The following is a 20,342-nucleotide window of genomic DNA, read 5'->3' on the forward strand; positions in this document are numbered from 1 at the left end:
GCAGGGCGCAGGGCACTACCCCTGTTTTCTGGCTTTGACTGCAAGGTGGCTCCTTCTGACCCCAGTATTAGTGATACTAACTGTCATGATCATAACAGCTAACACTCATCGAGCTCCTGTGGCTCATTTAATCCTCCCCAGAACCCTGTGATATAAGTCCTATAATTATCCCTTATTTTACAGATGGAAAAACTGAGGCTCAGAGAACGTAAGTCATCTGCCCCAGATCACACAGCAAGTGGTAGAGGCAGGCCTCCAGCTCGGGTCTATCTGACCCTGAGGCCCATGATAGTTCTCCTCCACTCTCAGTCCCCATGGCCCAGACATGCTCAGTGTAGCAGGCTTAGATTTCCCATTCTTCCAGGGCTCCCAGAGGCCATTCATTCATTCATTCATTCATCCAGCAACCATGTATTTATTAAACACCCACTGTGTGCCAGGCACTATGGCAGGTGCTTGGGACACATGGGGAACCGCTAGACCCAACATGCCCCCCTGGAGCTCACAGCGCAGTCAAGGAGACAGATGTTGAATCACGATAGCAAGTGTCTCAGAGAGCTCATGATGCTCCTGCTGAGAGACATATGTCATCCAGATGCCATGTTTGTCTTTGGCAACAAGAAACCCACATGCTGAGCCAAGCAAGGGCTCAGATCTCCAGCTCAGCATCTTCCCTCCCTCCAAGCAGGACAGTCCACAGGAGGCAGAAGCTTCCCTGGAGCTTGGAGGCTGAGCCAGGGTGTAAGCTGGAGAGCTGGGGACCAGCTTACAGGGGCTGATGCTCTGCCTCACGGCAGGGACAGAACAGCCAAGGAGCCAGCATCCCCCAAGGTCCTCTGCCAGGAGGCACCCACAGGCTCCTTCCTCTCTCTGCCTTTCTCTCCTCGGCTCCAAGAAACCACCTCTTTCCTTCTCAAGCCTCTTAGTATCAGGCAAACAGCTTTCCTGCCACTTGGTGTCCTGAATACACATTTCCCTCCTGCCTCCAAACGTCCTGTCCTGGGCAGACAGCAGCCCCTAAGGCAACACTTCTCCAAGTGTGGTCCAGGGTCTCTGGCTGCAGGAGAGGGAAATCTTGACAGAGAAAGGGAAGTGTGGGCAGAGTTCTAAAGGATGAATAAGAGTCCAGCAGGCAGATAAGGAAGGGGGAAAGCACCACAGGAAGCAGGAAGAGTTAGGACAAAGGCACAGACAACAGGACAGAATGGAGTATGTTCTGGGAACTTCAAGCAGTTTGGAATGATCGGAACCTTATAGAGCAAGAGGGAAATAAGCAGGAGGTGAAGTTGGCTGAGATTGGACTACGGAGGGTTTTAAGTGCCAGACTCTATGAAGTGGGGCACTGCTTCATTATGCCCATTTGCCAGATGAGAAAACTGAGGCCTAGCGAGGCTAAGCTGCTGGTCCAAGGCCATACAACTAGACCTAGCAGCAGAGGCAGGACACAGACCCAAATGGTTGGCTCCAAAGCCCACACTCTTTTTTTTTTAAGATTTTATTTATTTATTTGACAGAGAGAGACAGCAAGAGAGGGAACACAAGCAGGAGGAGAGGCAGAGGGAGAAGCAGGCTTCCCGCGGAGCAGGGAGCCCGATGCAGGGCTCGATCCCAGGACCCTGGGATCATGACCTGAGCCGAAGGCAGACGCTTAACGACTGAGCCACCCAGGCGCCCCTCACCGCCCACACTCTTAACCACTTCACTTAAACAGCCTCTTCTGGACTTTGTGCCCCAAGTCACCAGGCATGGTGGGCCTGCCCTTGACCTCTCTGCCCAGCTAACAGGTTCCCTCACCTGTGCTCACCCCAGGTTCCTTCCCCTGCCACCTGCTGCTCACCGATCCCTAAAAAGATGGCTGGCCCATTCACCTTCACCCTCCTCTGTGGTTTGCTGGCAGCTACTTGGGCTGGAGCCACCCTCAGTCCCCCTGCGGTTCTTAGCCTCGGCCAAGAAATCATCAAAGAAAGTAAGTCTTGGGGGGCATCCTTCTCCCTCTGCCCCCCTTAAAAAAAAAGCAAATCTCGGTCACCCAGGCCTCACCACCATAAGGCAAGAGGGCAGGTGGAACAGCCCTCCACAGGAGGGAGAGAGTTCCCCATCACTGGGAGTGTGCAAGGCACAGCTGGGATCCCAGCTCTAGGGTGAGACTCAAGTGGATGAGTTGTAAAGGCTGGGAGTGCCTATGATCTCAAGACTCCGTGATTCTAAGATCCTCCCTTCAATTCCATGATTCCACTGGGCCCCATCCTTCTTTATGTCCCTCCAGAGCCTCCACGGACAAGGCTTAACATTTTGCCAGCTGGCAAAGGAGGAATAGTTACAAGTCCCACCTCCATTATCACAGAGCAGACGAAAGGAGCAACACACGGGGACTCTGGGACACAGTGCGGGACACATACCCAGGTCATCCTGCCAGAGGGCTGAGGGAGCTGGGGTATTTATACACCCATTCCCCTCAGTCATGGGCTGAGGGCTGCTTCCAGAGCTGCTTCTGGAGCACCCAGCACTTCTGACCTGCTCTTCACACAAGCCAAATGGGCTCTGGCTGCCAGGGGAAAAGTCCAGCAGGGACCAGAACCCAGGACTCCTGGCTTCTCCTATCTCAGCTCAGCACCCGAGGCTCTCTGGACAACAGGCCCATATGATGCGGGTGTCAGAGAGTTGTTAGCAAGTGGCTTTTGGCAGCAAAACAGTCCCCAACAAAGCCTTGCGTCTTTCCTACCTCTTGGCTCCAGAGAGTTTGCTGCTGGGCTGGTGGGAGGGATGCAGGCCCATATGCCCGGATTCCGGCCAATGCTCCCACAGAGGCTGGCAATGCTCAGAGGGGTGAATGGTCCCACCTATGCCCCCACCTTAGGCCTTATGTGCAAATGACCTATCTGGACCAACATCCTCAAAACCACATGTCCACAGTAGATGGTCAGGATGGAGCCATCCGTCCCCTGGCCTTATGTCCGGGTCCAGGCAGCCCTTGGTGATGCCACCTCCAGGCCTGAAGCCACTGCCAAGCCATCCGTCTCGCCCCTCCTGCTGGCCCCTAATCTCTGGGATCTGCCTCCAGGGCTGACACAGAAGCTGAACAACCACGATGCCATCGGCATCCTCCAGCAGCTGCCACTGCTCAGCGCCATACGGGAGAAGCCAGCCGGGGGCATCCCCATACTAGGCAATGTGGTCAACTCCATCCTCAACCATATCATCTGGTAAGTGGAGCAGGACCAAGCTGGGCGCTAGCTCCTTCCCCACCCCTCTGCCCAGGACACACTTGGCATGGTCAATCGACCAGTCAACAAGCATCAGTTGGTGTCAACTCTGTGCCTGACCAAGAAAAATGGGTCAAAGTCTCTCCCTCAGAAGCTCCCGGAGGAGTTAACAATAACCATAAGAGAGCGACACAGGAACCCTAACAGGGTGACCCCAGAGGAAGGTTGCCTGGGGAAGGACAGTGAAGGGGAAAAGTGACACTTCTCAGTGGAGGCGGCAGGTGAGCCAGTGACTCCATGCTCAGCAGGAGACAAGAAGAAAATGGCATTCCAGGGATTGGGAACAGCCTGGGCAAGGCACAGGGGGGTGAGAGTCACTCAGACCCCAAGGTATGGAAACTGAGAGGTCAGTGGGGCCGGTCACAGAGGGTCTTCCACGTCAGCCCAAGGATCTGGAATTCATCTTAAGAGGCAGGGAGCCATGGAAGCCTGTTTAGCAGTGGTGGAGGGAGGGTTGGGGGCCATACCATGCTGGGGAGGAGTCAGTGGAGAGGGCTCAGGTCCAGCTGCTGGCTGGACACCCCTGGCTGGTCACCAGGGGAGACAGGAAAGAGTCAGGGGGCCAGTTTGGGGATGATATCAAGTTGAGAATGAGGCATGAATCTCATCTCTCCCGTGTCCCATCCAGGCTGAAAATCACCTCAGCCAACATCCTGCAGCTGCAGGTGGAACCCTCAGATGAAGGCCAGGGGCTGGCGGTCAACATTCCCCTGGACATGGTGGCTGGACTCAACACGTGAGTGTCCCCTCAGTCCGATACAGCAGGCCTGACAGGCTCATTCACACATTGCCCCTTTTCTCCGCACAGGTATCTGATAAAGAGAGTCCCAAGCAGAGGGAAGAGCATGTGCAAATTTCCTGAGGCAAGAGTCCTTTGCCCTGAGGCACTTGCTTTGTCCAAAGAATGTCAAAGAGAATAGAGAGAGAGAGACAGAGGGAGAATGGTGGGAGGTGAGACCCTTGTGGGGCCTTGTGGGCCAAGGTGAAGACTTGGCTTTTACTGAGTGAAACGGGAGCCACGGAAGGTTCTGAGCAGAGGAGAGGCATGATATGACTGAACTTTTAAAGAAGCCCTCTGCTGCCTTTGAAGGCAGAGAGGCCATCCAGAAGCACCTGTTATAATTTGGGGGGAGATGGAGATGACTTGGACCAAGGTTTGGGGGCAGGAAGGTGGTGAGAAGTGGTCAGATTCTGATATGTTTCAGAGGTAGGTAGAGACAACAGGATTTCCTGATGGATTGAATGCTAGAGAAAGAGAGAGAGGTCAAGGCTGACTCCAGGGGCTTTTCCTGGGTAGGGTGAAGAGGCCAGCAACAAGATGTGAAAGATCATGAGAGGAGCAGGTCTGGGGAGGGAGCCTAAGTTCAGTGTGTGTGTGTGTGTGTGTGTGTGTGTGTGTGTGTGTGTGTGCGCATGTGTGTGCGTGTGTGTGCGTGTGTGTGCGTGTGTGTGTGTTAGAGACAGAGAGAGAAAGTGCTCAGGAGGGGGGTGGTGGAGCTGAGGGAGAAAGAGAATCTTTTTTTTTTTAAAGATTTTATTTATTTATTTGAGAGAGAGAGAGAGAATGAGAGATAGAAAGCACGAGAGGGAAGAGGGTCAGAGGGAGAAGCAGACTCCCCGCCAAGCAGGGAGCCCGATGTGGGACTCGATCCCGGGACTCCAGGATCATGACCTGAGCCGAAGGCAGTCGCTTAACCAACTGAGCCACCCAGGCGCCCGAGAAAGAGAATCTTAAGCAGGCTCCATGCCTAGCTCGGAGCCCAACCCTGAGATCATGACCTGAGCTGAAATCAAGAGTCGGACACTTAATCGACGGAGCCCCCCACGTGCCCCCAGAGTTTGGTTTTGTACGTGTTAAATTTGAGGCACCTGTAAGACATCTGGCTAAGGAGTTGGGTATAAGTGTGGGAACTGTTGACATAGGCAGAGGATTTAAACCGGGACAGGAATCCCAAACCTGAACCCGGTGGGGTGAACCCCGGGGGGAGATGAGGAGAAGCCATCAGAGGAGCTGGGAGGTGAGAGAACCTGCAGACTGAGATAGACAGCAGGTTTGCTCTGACCTGGGGCTGAGACAGTGCGGGCACATCCACTCCCAGGCCCCTGATCAAGACCATCGTGGAGATACACATGGAAACGGAGGTCCAAGCCATCATCCGAGGGAACACCGGTGAGAGAGGCCACGCCCACCTCGTCTTCGACGGCTGCTCCAACAGCCAGGGGAGCCTGCGCATCAGCCTGCTGCATAAGTGAGTGTGGCCACCTCCCGCCGGGCTCCCAGCACGCCTGGGAGGGAAGCCAGGCGGTGACGGAGAACACTGAGGCCCAGAGAAAGAAAGGGACTGATCCTTCCTGACTCTTGAGCTGAGGCTCCTTTCAGGGAATCTGGGATGCCAAAGAAAGTTCAAGCCATCAAGGGCAGAAACAAGGATGGTGGGATTTCAGGCATCCTGCCAGGAAGTGGGGCAAAGATTTGAAGGTGGAGAGGAGCCGCATTCTTAGGGCCCCTGAAACCACCTCAGGCAGGCCTGAGTGGAGCTTTGGGTAAAAACATGCTTTGGAGTCAAGCCAATGCATCACCTTCATTTACTGTCCGTGTGCTGCTGGTGAGCTGCGTCCCTGGGACTCAGCTTGGAGGCCACGGTGAGGGGATGAGCTACAGCTCCGGCTGCAGCCATAAGCACTCAGAACATGGCCCGGCGCTCCCCCCCCCCCCGCCCCGCCCTTCTCCTTATCGGGAGAATGGGGAGAAAGGCCAACACCGTCGTCCCAGTCTCCAGCACGCATTTCTAAAGACAACCCCCAGCTTCGACTCCCTGAGAACTCTCTGCCACCATCCACACCTGGCTGGGGCTCCACTCCCAGCCCTTTCTGGAACAGGCTGTGTGACCTTGAGCAAGTATCTTCTTCCCCTGGGCAGTCTGTCTTCCCTTCTGTAAAGCAGCGTCATCTCTGACCCTTCCTAATAGCTCTCCCCTTCTCCTCTCCGGAAGGCTCTCCTTCCTGGTCAACTCCTTAGCCCACACGGTCATGAACCTCCTGGTGCCAGCCCTGCCCAAGCTGGTGAAAACTCAGGTGAGTGGCCTCGGGGCCTCTCGGCCTGCAAAGGTTGCTCCCCCTGTGGGGCTGGGGTGGAACTGCGAGCTCGTGCTAGGGCGGGGGGGGGGGGGGGGGGGGGGGGGGGGGAGGGGGAGGCGTTGCATCTCCTTGAGTGGGAAACTTCTGGGCCTGACCATTCTTTAAGTCGATCATTGAGGTAAAGGTAATGGAACGGCCAAAAGTCACGCAGGAGACCTTGAACAGTGATGTGCTGATAAATTATTAACAACTGGCTCTGGGGAGGTTGAGTGGAAGGAACCCTGATTTGTAGCACTTGCTACATATCATAAGTTTATATAATTTAATTTTTAAAACTGTCTGGGTTTACCACATGGCCTAGAAATTCCTGAAAATTTAACACTTGGCCCTCCGAGCTGGCTCTAACATACCGCTGTCTCACATCAACCTGCGGTCTTCAGGGGCCGGTCACCCCCCAGGCCCTGCTGGATTTATTTCTCTGAGTCGATAAACACAAGTTAATCTCAATTTATATGTCCCTTATATGTCACAGGGGAACTAAAACTATAACTTTGACCATTGATTTCCACCGTAAATTCCAAGATGGGTTCACCACAGTGGGCCTCCTGGGGTTCGAAACACCTTGTCAGATGACTGATGTTTTTTATAATAAAACTTTTTTGAATTGAAAAGATGATATAATAACTCAAACGACTTTGGAGGAAAAGTGCCCATAATCCTTCCACCTTAACTTGGCAGCCATTTTTTTCTTTTGTATATATATGCCTTCCAGTCTCCACCCACATGCATTCATATTTGTAAGCGGCTGTACTCAGTATCAATATAATTTGATATTCCTTATGTTCTATGCCACTGTATAGTATTCATAATTATTATAATAGCGGCATCATATTAGTACTTTACTACACCATTCCAGAGAGACTTCTAAAAGGAATCTGAAAGTGAAGAATTCTGTAAAATTTGTCTTTTCTTACATGAGATATTTTTTAAGAATTTTCTTTTCTATTTAAAGATGGAAGTTTCTTTACTTATTTTAGAGAGAGAAAGAAAGTGAGAGCACAGTCGGGAGTGGCAGGGGGAAAGGGAGAGAGAAAAACTCAAGCAGACTCCGCAGTACACATGGAACCCAAAGCAGGGCTTGATCTCCCAACCTGAAGATCACTACCTGAGCTGAAACCAAGAGTCCAACACTTAACCGACTGAGCCACCCAGGTGCCCCTAAAGGTGGGAGTTTCTTAAAGTAGGGCCCAGCTGGAAATGTTTTCCCAGCCTCCAGCAAAATCATATTTTAATTGGCATCATACTTCACTAGCTAAAAAATGTATTTTCCACTAGAAAATAGAGCATAAAGGGCGCCTGGGTGGCTCAGTCGTTAAACGTCTGCCTTCGGCTCAGGTCATGATCCCAGGCTCCTGGGATCGAGCCCCGCATCAGGCTCCCTGCTTGGCGGGAAGCCTGCTTCTCTATCTCCCACTCCCCCGGCTTGTGTTCCCTCTCTCACTGTGTCTCTCTCTGTCAAATAAATAGATGAAATCTTTAAAAAAAAAAATAGAGCATAAAAATGCTGTTTGAAGAATATCTGTTTTTAAGGGTGAAAGTATATGAGTATAATGAATGATATGAGAAAACCGGCATTCCATTAATCACCATGGTTTCCCACCATGAGTCAGTGGATTTGATACAACGGTCATATGCATATTTTACGTGAAATGAAGGGAAAAGGCATACCATGTTTAAATCTGTCAGGAACCCATCTAGAAAATGCCAAAGCCCTTTTCAGTGGAAATATGTGTGTCCCAACCCTAGCTGCACATCAGAACCACCTGGGTAAGCTTTTACAAACCCTGATGGAGATTCTAATGTAATGGGGCTGGGCAGGGCCTTAGTATCCCAGAGAATTCTAGCTGGTTTCCTGGAGGATTCTAATGTGTAGTCAGGGTTGAGAGCCACTGGTGAAAGTGAAAGAAGGGGAATTGTGAGAAACAATGCCAAGGTCGTCAGCAACACCTTTCCCATGAGGAACACGCTAGCCCTTGGGAGCGAATGCTGGGAGTCTCCGAGCCCAAGTCCTCCAACCCTGGGTTCTGGGTTGGCAGAGCAGCTAGAAGCAGGGAATGGGTTTTTCATAGAAAAAGTTAACTGCTCATAGAAAACTTTCATAGAAAAAGTTTCTCAAAGTGCACTGTCCTTTCTCAAGAGTAGCAGTGGGTGGTTAACCAGAAGATTCTTTCACTGAGGATATTGTATCTAAGACAAATGACAAAATCTCAGCACACTGACCTAGAAAATGGGCTGCCTAGAGCAGAGAACAAGACTCTGGGTTTTGGGGTGTTTTTTTTAAGATTGATTTATTTATTTGAGAGAGAGAGAGAGAGAGCATGAGCAGGAGGGGCTGAGGGGGAGGGAGAAAGAATCCCAGCTAGAACCCACACTGAGTGCTGAGCCCGACATGGGGCTCGATCTCACAACCCTGAGATCACGAGCTGAGCCAAAACCAACTACGCCACCCAGGTGTCGGAGAACAAGACTCTTGAGTCCCACGAGCAAGTGAGTCAGAGGTTTAGCCTCCTCCTTAAGCAAAACAGGCGAGGCCAGGATTACGTGAGGCCAGGGTTTCTTACCTTTCACATTATCGACATTCACGTCATAGAATTCCTTGTTGTGGGAGCTGTCCTACACGCTGTGGGGTGTTTAGTGGCATCCCTGGCCTCTAGCCACTAGATGCCAATAACACCTCCCCCAAGTTGTGACAACTAAAAGTGTCTCAAGAAATTTCCAAATATCTCCTAGGCAAAAGAATCAGCCCCCTGCTAAGAACTGCTAGCAGTTTTAGGGAAAGAAGAGCTCAGTAGGCAAAGGGATGTGTTGGAGCTAAAAACCCACAAAAGGCACAGAGATTTTTCACGAGTCTGGCTGGGTCTGCCTTGCCTGCCCCGTTCTAGAGTCTGACGTGCAGAAGGAACTCAGTCAACTAAGTCAGTGAATGAAGAAATTCATTCTCCATTTCCCTCTTATGGAAAACATGGGCTCTCGTGAACAGGACAAGGAGTCCGATGGGGAGGGCAGCTGGCCGGGTAGATGCCCCCTGGGCATAGGGTAAGAGACAAACCATTGCAAAAGAACCCAGGTGACGCCAGGGGCCGGGGTGGGCTCTGAACGGCAGGGATGGCTGGCGGAGTTTTTTGTTGTTGTTTTTGGGTTGTTTTTTTTTAAGATTTTTAAGACACAACACCAAGCCCTCGATCCCATGGACAAAAGCCTGCCTGGCCATGGACGCATGGGCTCAGGCTGGGTGGGCCAGGCACGGGTCGGCCAGGCACGGGTCGCTGTGGAGCTGTGTTCTGGCCCCCCGATCATGGAGCCTCTGTATTTGTGTTGTGGCAGCTGTGTCCCGTGATCCAGGCGGCCTTTGAGGACATGCATGCGGACCTCCTGCACCTGGTGAGGGGTAGGTGCTCTGCTGTCTCCCACCTTTTTCCTTTACTGCTGAGCCAGCCTCCACACCCTGGCTCTGCCCAGGAGAGGCCTCCCAGGTCAAGCCTGAGCAGCAACTTAGCCCAGCAGCAAGTGCCATGAGCATCCATGAATCCCTCCCAAAGATGAGCAGATAGGAATTCACCACATCTGTGACTTCACAAGGACCTACTATGTGCAAGTTTCTATGTGAGTCAGATTTCCCAGTTCAAATCCCAGCTCTGCCATTGACTTGCTCTGTCACTTTGGGAAAGCCACTCCACCTCCTTCCCCTCAGTTGCCTCATCTGTAAAATGGGGTTTCTACACCCCTACATCACAAGATTGTTAGTGAGGATTATTTCCAGGGAGGTTCCAGGCACATAGGCGCTCTGCCCGCACAGCAAAGGGCTTACAAACAGGAACTGAATGGATGAACGAATGAGTGTGTGGATGAGACAGCAGTTACTGTGGGCTATTAGAAAAGAGAAAACAGGGGAAGATGCAAGATGTGTGCTCAGGAAGGAGACCATTTCTCCCTCCCCAAGAGTAGCAAGGTTGGGCGGACTCAGGCTTCTGCCCTGACCTCACAACTGTGCTGTGCTCAGAGGTCTCAGAGTGGGAATTAGCAGGAAGAAGAAAATGCTACCATCCACTATTTCGGGATCTGAAGAAGCTCACTCAGAGGGTGACCAGGGTAGAAGGGAAGAGGAGAATGGAATCAGTATGCGGTGAGCACCCAAAGAGCTCCTACTGGGCTGGGTCTCAGATAACTCCATGAAGTAGCCCTCATTACCCCACTTCACAGAGAAGAAAACTGAGGCTCAGAGAAACTAAGTCATTTGTCCAAGTTCACAGAGGAAATTAGTGATAGGAGAAGGCTTGAACCCACTTCTGCAAGTTCCAAGTCTGGTGTAATTCATATATGAGCCGACTTAAATAGGGACCAGTCCTGCACAACCCACGAGGCAGGTATTACTATGGTATCTACCCCTATTTTAAGATGAGAAAATTGAGGTTCAGAGGTAGGAATAGAGTAGCCAAGGCTACTGGGGCTCGAACAGAAGTCTGTCTGGCTCCTGTGCTCCTCAGGGGCAGGGCAGGAGGTCTCCCCAGGGGAGCAGGTGGTCCAAGGATTCACTCCCTGCCTGTCCCTGAACCTATCTCTCCCCAGCCCTCCCCAATCTCGGCCCAGGAGCCAGGGCAGGTGAGACACCACTGCCACCTGGCGGCCAAGTGGGGAATCCTCAGGCGAACACGAGCGATCCAATGCACAGATGGGCGTGCACCAGGTACTCTGTCCTGGTGAGGGGCGCAGATCACGGTCCCCTGGAGGAGGTAGAGAGTTATAAACAATAGTTTAGGCTTGTTCCAAACCAAGACCTTGGCATCAGACCAACTGGGCTCAAATCTGTTCACAATATGACCTTGAGCAAGTCATTTTGCATTTCTGAGCCTGTTTCTCCGTCTGTAAAATGAGGGTAATAATAGGACCCACCCCCTAAGGTTATTGTGAAGACTAAGTAAATGTAAAGTGTAAGTGTAAAGGTTTAATACAGCACGTGGAGCTTGACAGATGCTCAATAAATGTCATTCTCATCATCATTCTCATTGTCAACATCATTAGTCCTTCTCTTCCCTACCAACCCCCAGGCAATAATGCAGCTCCAGCCAAAAGCAGCCCCCAAAGCGCCCCATCCAATACTGCCCTCCTCCCTCACAGAACTTTCTTCTTGTCCCCGAGCAGTGCCCGTTTCCCTCGGCTCTGACCGCCTGGAGTTTGACCTTCTGTCTCCTACCATCAGTGGTAATGTCATCCAGCTCGAGCTGGGGGTGAGTGTCATGGGACCTCAAAAGGAAGGTGGAGACACCACTGTCCTTCTCTGACTGCCAAGGATCAGATACCAGGGTTCTGTTTTAGGGGAGAAAACACCCCTCACGGTCAGGACACACAGGCTGATTTAGGAACTCAAAGGGCCGAACCTGTTCCATGTAAACCATCCTGATGGAGGAACCCCAGCAGGTGGAATCCAAGGGCGACACACAGAGCTTCGGCCCCAGTGATCTGGCCCCCGCCTCTGGTTTCCCCAGTCAGAGGCCAGCATATGCACTGGGGCTCTTGGCCTTCCTCTCAGGCGAGCCCCTGCCAAACCCCAAATATATGACGACCTTGAAACTAGAGTCCAGGATCAAGACCCATCCCTGGAGATCACACAGACCTGAGTGTCTCTCCCAGCTTCACAACTCCATGGCTGTGTAACTTTGGGCAAGTTCTGTCACTTCTCTGAGCTTCAGTTTCCTCATCTGTAAATGCAGACAGTCCTAGTCACCAAGGGGAAGACAGAGTGAGGCTGCACAGGGCCTGGCAGGCAGCAGGAGCCAGAAACTGCCAGCACTCTGTGAAATGTGGGGCCGCACGCTTATACTGGGGCTGGGCTCCCTGAAGGACCAGGCGAACCTGGACAGCGGGAGACCCAGTCCAGTTTTCATGGATCCTTTGGGAAATGGCAGCAATCAAACATTTTCATCAATTTTGTTGCAATTTTGAATTTTCCCTTCATCCAAAGGGTTTGTGAGGTATACGAGAAGTCAAAACCTAAATGCCAAAGAAGACATCTAGGTTTTAAAAAATCAGACTGAGGGGTGCTGGTGGAGTAGATGTTGCCGGCCACGTGAGATCACTCATCACCTCAGGGAAGGCACTGAATCCCAGGCTAAGCTTCCTGTCAGCAAAGGCACAAAGGGAAACAGGCTGAATGGTGTCATTTTCTTCTAGGTCATTACTGGGTAAGTTTTTGGAGTTAAGGTCCCCAGCCAACTGTCTGCTTTGTGTCTTCTTAGGCCAAGTTGTTGAACTCCCATGGAGACGTGACCAAGTGGTTCAACAAGTCTGCAATTTCCCTAACGGTGCCCTACCTGGATAGCACCCCCTTCAGCCTCACTGTGAGGCAGGATGTGGTGAACGCTGCAATAACCGCCTTGCTTCCTCCAGAGGAACTCGTAGTCCTGTTGGACTATGTGGTAAGTCTCAGCATGAGAGGATGGGGCCCCCTCTGTGGCATCATGGGAATTTCCTGAATCAAGGGGGCTCAAGGACTGCCCTAAGCCTCTGAGCAGTAATCCCCTGTCAGGCTCAGCTTAAATCCCTCTAGTAATAGAGAGCTCACTCCCTCCTCTCAGACCCTGCCTCTGACATAGAGCTCTAAAGCTGCAAATTTCCTTGTAACATCCAGCGCCAGTCCTATGTCTGCCCTCTGGAACCTGATACACCTGCTTCCTCTACCAAATAACGGGCCAAAGGGCATCTTAGATAGTGAGTGGTCTAAGGTCATCTTAGATAGTGAGCAGTCGTGCCCCCCCGTCCACTGTGGGACCCATGGCAGACATCACTAATCAATCAGGATCCTCCTTACTAGTGAGCCTAGATGCCGATACGGTCTCGGAATCAACCCAGCACAGCAGACAACCACCACCAGTCAACTGGAGTGTGCCACCTCCTCTAGAGTGACCAATGGGGAAACTGAGGCCCAGAGGGGGAAAGGGGTGGCCCAAAGTTAGTATGATGAGAAAAGGGGAATGGTCACCGGCAACCACATTCATGACTATAGTAAGAATTGGCTCACGTCTCCATGTCCTCGGGGAGCGGGGAGCTGCCCAAGACCCACAGCCACCAACAACCTGCAGTAAAAGTCCGGGCCGGTGAGGACCCCACCCCCCACAGCAGTTGACACAAGGGCTGGTTTCCACCAGGGACAGTCAGACCCAGCCAGCTTTTCTGGGGTCCTGGGGATCCAGGCAGTGGGCAGCTGGAAGTGCGTCTCCCCTCTCCCCTCAGGCTGACCTGCTCTGCTTTCCCCTCAGCTTCCTGAGCTGGCCCACCAGTTGAAGTCAAACATCAAGGTGATCAGTGAACAGGTTGGTCCACTTGCCGTCTGCAGTGCTTGCTGTGGTCTGTCCACTGACCCCTGGGGAGTGAAATACGTGCAGGATTGACCCCTGGGGAGTGAAATACGTGTAGGACTGCTCTGTTTCCTTCCAGCACTGGCATCTGCTGCCCTCACAGCGTTTCAGGCTAACAGGGCAGTGCGACCTGGATCAAGTACACAGAGGGGATTTCTGCTACAAGTGTGATGACACAGGATAGATTCTAGGGGTTGTGCGGGCATTATGGGGGCGCCTAACACAAATGAGAGAGAGCTTCCCTGAAGAGAAGGGTATGCCAGACAGAGGGAGAAGCAAAACCAAAGGCTGTGAGATGGGGACAACAAAAATCCACTCCAGGATTGGAGAGACGGTGGCTGGAGCAGGAGAGGAAGGAGGGAGGCCAGGAGGGGGGCCAGGGGCCAGGCTGCAGGGGCTACATGGGGCCTGTGGGCCATGGTGAGGCACTTGGGAGGCATCCCACGGATCTGATGTCCTTCCAGGCTGCAAATCAGCTGGGGCGCACACAGATGGTGAAGATCCTAACCCGGCAGACCCCAGAGCTCCGTCTGGACCAGGGCAGTGCCAAGGTGGTCCAGTTGATTGTGCTGGAAGTCTTCGCCACCAATGAAGCCCACCACCCCTTCTTTACCCTGGGCATCGTGAGTTCAACTATCTGTGGCATGAGCAGCCACCTGGGGGACCCTCCTGTTCACTGTTCCTGTTCACCCCTCTTGCTTTCCTAACCGTTTCCACCAATCTTGTCACCCAGTTGGAGGCCCATCTCTGGTTCTGTGACTTTATTAGTTAGGCTCTCTGGGCAGACAGTTAATTCACATGCACAGATGGAATTGTACTCGCTCATATAACTGAGAAGTCCAGATGGTCTAGCTTCAAAAATAGCTGGATCCAGGTGCTCAAACAATGTCATCTTCACTCTTCTCTTCCCATCTGGCAACCTTGTTTTCCTATGTACTGCCTTCATCCTCAGAGAGATTAGCCCCTCATGGAAGTGTCCCAAGCTGATAATATCCTATCAGGTTGGCAACATCAGCTGGAAGAGCCTTTCTCCCCCTCTGCTTGACACAATCCCTGAAAGAAACGGGCTTCTCTCATTGCAGGAAGCCAGCTCAGAAGCCCAGTTTTACACCAAAGATGACCGACTTATGCTCAACTTTAATGGAATCAGGTAAACATGTAAATCATTGTCTCACCTTGTGACCAGTGGGTTGCTTTAAAACACCGAGTGTTTCGAACCTCTGGGGTATGAGCATGGAGTAAAGGCTACTCTGGAACGTGCAGAAAGGTGACCTAGTCTGGACTGTCCCGCTTTGGGGACCAAACATCAGAGAAAGGGAAGGAAAGAAGAGTGGTTTTGCAGCAGCCTTGGAACAGGCTGACCTTGGCTATGGGAACAGCATGCCCAGCACCATCCCCTCAGCCCATCCTGGAGGACTCCAAGACAGTGGCAGTGACCGTCAACCCAGATACTGACCCCCATGAGCCCAGCCAGGAAGCACAGCTCTCCAGCTGCCTTTTGCCCCTCTGCCCACCTTCTCCACACATCCCACAGCACTCCTGCTACCCCAAAGGGAGTTCAGGGGTTGCAAACTGGAGCCTCATCGGATAAATCAAACCCTACGTTGTAGGTGCTCCTTAAATAGTTGTTGAATGAATGAATGAATGAATGAGCGAGCCTCTGAGAGGCCATCCTCAAGGGCATCTTCCTTTGCAGCTCTGATTGGATCCACTTGATGAACTCAGGCATTGGCCTGTTCAGCGTGAGTATTCATAGATTATCCCTGGGGCACAGGGGCAGCCCAGGATGGTCCATTTAAAAAAAGAGACATTGACCAAGATTTGCTTGGAACAAGGTCACCCTAGGCAGCCCCATGGTGGGCTGGCCAGCCTCCACATTATCAGCCACAAAGTCCAACCTCCCCACTCTGGTGTTTACTGAGTACCTACTATATGCCGGACACAGCTGAGAACACATGCGTACTTATAGATACACAGCTACACATTCACTTTTCTTCTGTAACATCTTGATTCTTAATGAGAAAACATATCCTTTCCCTTTTTGCAAATCTCATTTTGCTCATGTAGACTCATCTCAGTGACCCTGGACAGCCCCTTCCCTCTGGTCCTCCGTTTCCCCAGCTGTGTTAGAGTGGATCAGAGATCCCAGACTGGCTGAATCCTGTCTTCTGCCATGGTTTTTGTTTTGTTTTGTTTTTGGTCCACATGTTTTGTGGATTTTTTGTTTGTTTGTTTGTTTGTTTTGGGGTTTTTTTTTGTTTTTGTTTTGGTTTTTGGTTTTTTTGGCTAATTTTTAAGTGGAGAGGTTCCCGCATGAAAATCAGAACTTTGACTTCACTGGAGAAGTCAAAACTCAGGAAACAGGGTGAAATTCCCTCAGGGCAAATTCAGCGAGAACACAGCAGTGGAGCCCCTGAGGGTGGGGGGTGCATCCCTCTAATGCTCCCCAACACCCGCCCCCATGCCCTGGGACTCAGGGCCCAGCAGGATTTGTACTGGCCCCGGCCTGGCTAGTCCCAGGAACCCTCAGCTCTGACTGGCAGGAGCCTGGGATTCCAGCATCTCCCTGGCTGCTCTGGCCAAGGGGCAGGGACTTTGGATCCTCAGCCAGGGTAACAATGCCCCTCTCTCTTTTACAGCCTGAACTTCTGAAAAACATCACCACTGAGCTCCTCGTCTCTATCCTACTGCCAAACGAGAACGGTGCGTCCCTTTGCTGTTCATCCCCCGTTCCCCTGGGCTTTGAGGGTGGGTGCTTCACTCCTCCTGCCTGCATCTCACTTTCCATCCATCCTCAGAGCCTACTCCAAATTCTACCTCCTCCAGGAAGCCTTCCCGGTCGCCCAACTAGAAATGACCTCTTCCATCTCCAACTTCTCTGGCCGGTTCCTTTACTAATGCCAAAACCTAGGCATGCAAAGGTGAACCAGGCAATGGCCCCACCTCACAGGGCTGACGGCAGGAGAGAGACAGAGGTGTAAACAGACAGCTAGAGCACACTCGAGGTGCCTCAGGGAGACTTGGGTTCAAGGGCTGATTCCCCTTCTTGTTGGCTACCTGGCCTTGAACAAGCTGCCTTATCATGCTAACTCAGTTTCTCCATCTGTAAAACGGGAAAATAAAAGTACCTTCCTCCGGCACATAAAGGAGACGATGTTTATAAGGGGCTGAAGGAGGAGCCTGGCACAGTTGGGTCTCAACATCTCTTAACCATTGCTGATGTTTGCGTTGTTATTTGTGTTACTAGTGGAGGAAGCTGACAGAAATGGTAGACGTAGTCTAATTAAGCCCCCGGTTGTGGGGGTGGGGAGAATTAGTAACCTACGCCAACTGCATCTTTTTCACTTATTTTACTAGAGTGGGAAATCTCAGTGTATAGACACCTCTGTTGTGAATGACAGGAGCCCCTGATGGTTCTTTAGCAGAAGTGTGAGAGGAGTGAGGGGTGCCCTTAGGAGCGGCCAGCAGCTCGTGCTGGAAGCACAGGGCAGGGAGATGAGGCTGGGGGGGTGCTGGGGCCAGAGGGCAACTGAGCAGAGGCAGGAGGGACAGTCCAAACTGGGTGTGCTGGGCCCCGAGTTCCCTGCCCATGTCTGCTCAATCCCACCCCAAGCCCAGCGGTCTCTGACCACATTTATTATTTCAGGCAAATTAAGATCCGGGATCCCAATATCGATGGTGAAGGCCTGGGGATTCAAGGAAGCTTCATCCTTTCTTACCAAGGTGAGTGGTGTTAAACGTCCTGCCCCAGGGAAGGCACAGTTGCTGGGGGAGTTCTGGGCTGGGAGGCAGGGCCTGCACTCCAATGCTGACCCAGCCGGTCACTCATGGGGGGGCTCTGGACCAGCCCCTTCTTTTCTCTGGACCTCACTTCCTCATGACTGTCCTAGCCTGGGGAGCATTCCCCTCCAGCCCTCCCCAGTCTACCTGTTATTCATTCATTCACTTGTTCCTTCATTTAGTAAGGCCTGGCCCACGGTAAGTGCTCAAGAGACGGTCGCTGAGCATCGACCCTCCTTGACAGCTGCTAGGGAGGGGGGCTGTAGCAGCATCACTCCCACCCCCCAAATATTAGCATTAATAGTACTCAATAGCCCATCATCGTTTTGTGCCACTGAACAGCATCTTGTTCAGTCTTCACACCCATCGATATGGCAGATCCTGCTGTAATCCCCATTTTACGGAGAGGGAAACTGAGACTCAAAAATGGCAAATCCACTTCCAAGGACACGCATGCATTAGGTGGCAAAGTTGGGATTCGCACTCCGCACCTGCCCTCATAACACCTGCTTTGGGCCCCAACTTCTGCAGGAGCCAATGACAGTGAGGTTGGGCCCGTCTCAGTCAGCCAGCCAGCAGGTATTTGCTAAGCACCTGCTATATACCAGGCACCAACCACAACAGTGAAAAAAACCCCTACCTTCTTGAAGTTTCTAGTCCACTCTAGGTAGGGGAGACATTGAAAGTAGAATTGTTTAGAATTAAGAAAACCCACAGGTGATTGCCTACCCTTCCATGGCCAAGGTGTCCAACCCAGGACAGAAGGCACTTTGGGCCAAACTTTAACTCATATTAGTCCTGATTTGCCCAAAGCTGTGGACTGGTATCACTGACTTCCTAAGCTGTTTTGTTCTGGAGAAATTCAGAGAGGAAAGGAAGTCTCAAAAATGCCTCCCCACACCACGAGGTCACATTCGGTGGAAGGGTAGGAGGCTTTGTTAACTAGCTTCAAGGGCAAGTCGATGTATGACTTAATATCAGTGGCCCACTCTCAAAATCTGTGTCCACCCTTCAGCTGGCTGTGATGGAGAATAATGAGAACAGTGCTGTGGACAGTACAGAGAGAGGCTGAAAGTCAAGACTCGGGAACCAGAGCACCACTGCAATCCCGGCTCTGCCTCTCTCTAGCCATGACCTCAGGCAGGTCCTCTGGCCTGAGCCCAGCTTCCTCCTCCGTAAAACCCAGCTGCTATATGAATACATGGGTGATACCCTAATGGACTACATTACAATGATCCAGTTATAATATAAGCATTTTATCTAAAATACATGGTATACTTGATTCATGTTGGATGGACAAGTATCCATACAACTGGACGGCTAGAGCTTGGTTTATTTCACATATCTCTTATGAAGGGGCATTTAGCTACTTTCCTCCATTTTTTTTTTTTTTTTTTTTTTTTTTTTTACTCAGCTTGCATTGCATAATCCATCATTTGCACTTTGGGTTGGAAAGGTATCCTGTCATTCTTTGGATCTGTTTCCAAGTTTCCTGTTTTGCTCTGTTCATTTATTTTGAGTTAGCAGCTCATTGATTTCCTTTTTATAGCTTTGTAATATATGTTTTAAAAGCTAGCTGAAGGAATGAATAAATGGACAGATATGAGATAAAACAAGTATGGTTTAGATAGAGCTAATGGTAGAATCTAGATGCTTAGTATACAAGTGGTCACCGGGAAATTCTTCCTACTTTACTCTCTGTTTAAAAATTATCATAATAAAATATTGGGGGAAATCTAATAGGTTAAGTTCCTTGCATCACACTTAGGTTCAAAAAAAAAAAAAGCAGAGCATTGTTATTAAAAAGTTAGCTGTCTGGGGCCCAGTGAATACAGCCAGGAATCTGCATTTTATGAAACCTCTTGGGGAGTTTTGGCGATCAGCTGGGCTTGAGGACAACGGTCCTACACAATCCCCTCCTCTGCATGCAGATACTTTACCTGTACCCCAGACCCCTGCACCGCCTCACTGTTCACACACACACTCTACTCCTCTGACCCTTCCAAGAATTCTATGTGAGTGAGTTCAAGGTCATGATCCCCAGGTCCAGTGGCCACCCTGTGGAGGACCACCAGCATAAACCACATCAAGGCAGGAGGTAAAACACTGAATTTACTTTTTTCCTCCAACTCCAGGATTCCCTTGTGGTCACCCCAGCCACCTCGTAGACCACAGGACTGCTCTCCTCTCTCCCATGAAGACTTGGATGGTGGCCATCCAGGGTAGGCTGGGTCCCAGAGGGAGTATGTAGACCGTCTCTCTCTGCAATAAATAAATACTTGTCTGTGACTCCCACAGTCTGGAATGTATCTTTGTCCTAACTCAGGAGTCATTTTGCCTCTGGCAGGCTTGGGAACTGGACATCCAAGCCATATCTGGGTCATGTTTAGGCACCTCTGAGCCAATCTGGGCCATGCCCGAGCTATGTCTGGGCCATATACGGACTATATATATCCAGGGTCGTGGCTGCCTCTCTGGGCTTCAGGAATAAGAAAGCCAATTGTGCCCACCTACCTTCTGTGTCAGCCTCAATAGCACCTAGTGTGAGACAACCTCGTGGGGGGGGGGGGGCACATGTTTTGTTGATCTAGATAGTGTGGTGACTTGAGGGCTCTCGGAACAGGGTGACTCTGGAGGCAAATGAACTAGGCTTTGAGTTCTGGCATGACCCCTCAAGAGTAGTTTGACCCTGGGACGTGGCTTCCCCTCTGTGGGCCTCCCTTTCCTCCTCCATAAAATGGGGATAATCGTAGTCCCCACCTTGGAGGAGGCAAGGGGATGAAGATGAAATGAGACAGCAGGGTTCCCG

General features: G+C 51.4%; 1 protein-coding gene across 2 annotated transcripts; it reads left to right on the forward strand.

Annotated features, from left to right (window-relative positions):
- Window positions 1–1,301: 1,301 nt before the first annotated feature.
- BPIFB1 (BPI fold containing family B member 1) lies at window positions 1,302–19,701 on the forward strand. Of its 2 annotated transcripts, XM_088026268.1 has the most exons (16): window positions 1,302–1,363; window positions 1,806–1,966; window positions 3,062–3,203; window positions 3,892–3,999; window positions 5,363–5,512; window positions 6,257–6,338; window positions 9,726–9,789; window positions 11,541–11,626; window positions 12,635–12,814; window positions 13,655–13,708; window positions 14,218–14,376; window positions 14,836–14,903; window positions 15,450–15,495; window positions 16,393–16,456; window positions 17,400–17,476; window positions 19,669–19,701. In XM_088026268.1, exons 1-16 carry the CDS (start codon window positions 1,353–1,355, stop codon window positions 19,699–19,701), a joined length of 1,485 nt encoding a protein of 494 aa, XP_087882394.1. In that variant the 5' UTR covers window positions 1,302–1,352. The 2 variants fall into 2 exon arrangements, with proteins under 2 accessions (XP_087882394.1, XP_027974579.1); XM_028118778.2 differs by lacking the exon at window positions 1,302–1,363 and having other exon boundaries at window positions 1,852–1,966.
- The last annotated feature ends 641 nt before the right edge of the window (window positions 19,702–20,342 follow it).

This window comes from Eumetopias jubatus, unplaced genomic scaffold (assembly GCF_037043125.1).
Source record: "Eumetopias jubatus isolate StellerSeaLion01/CBP00866 unplaced genomic scaffold, mEumJub1_p1.0 scaffold_9, whole genome shotgun sequence".
In the NCBI taxonomy this organism is placed as follows: Eukaryota; Metazoa; Chordata; class Mammalia; order Carnivora; family Otariidae; genus Eumetopias; species Eumetopias jubatus.

What these genes read in the sequence shown, in the direction of transcription:
- BPIFB1 (XM_088026268.1), top strand. An exon ending in TCATCCAGCTCGAGCTGGGG is followed by an intron (nt 11,627 to 12,634) that starts GTGAGTGTCATG and finishes GTGTCTTCTTAG; the next exon opens with GCCAAGTTGTTGAACTCCCA. An exon ending in CCTACTGCCAAACGAGAACG is followed by an intron (nt 16,457 to 17,399) that starts GTGCGTCCCTTT and finishes TTATTATTTCAG; the next exon opens with GCAAATTAAGATCCGGGATC.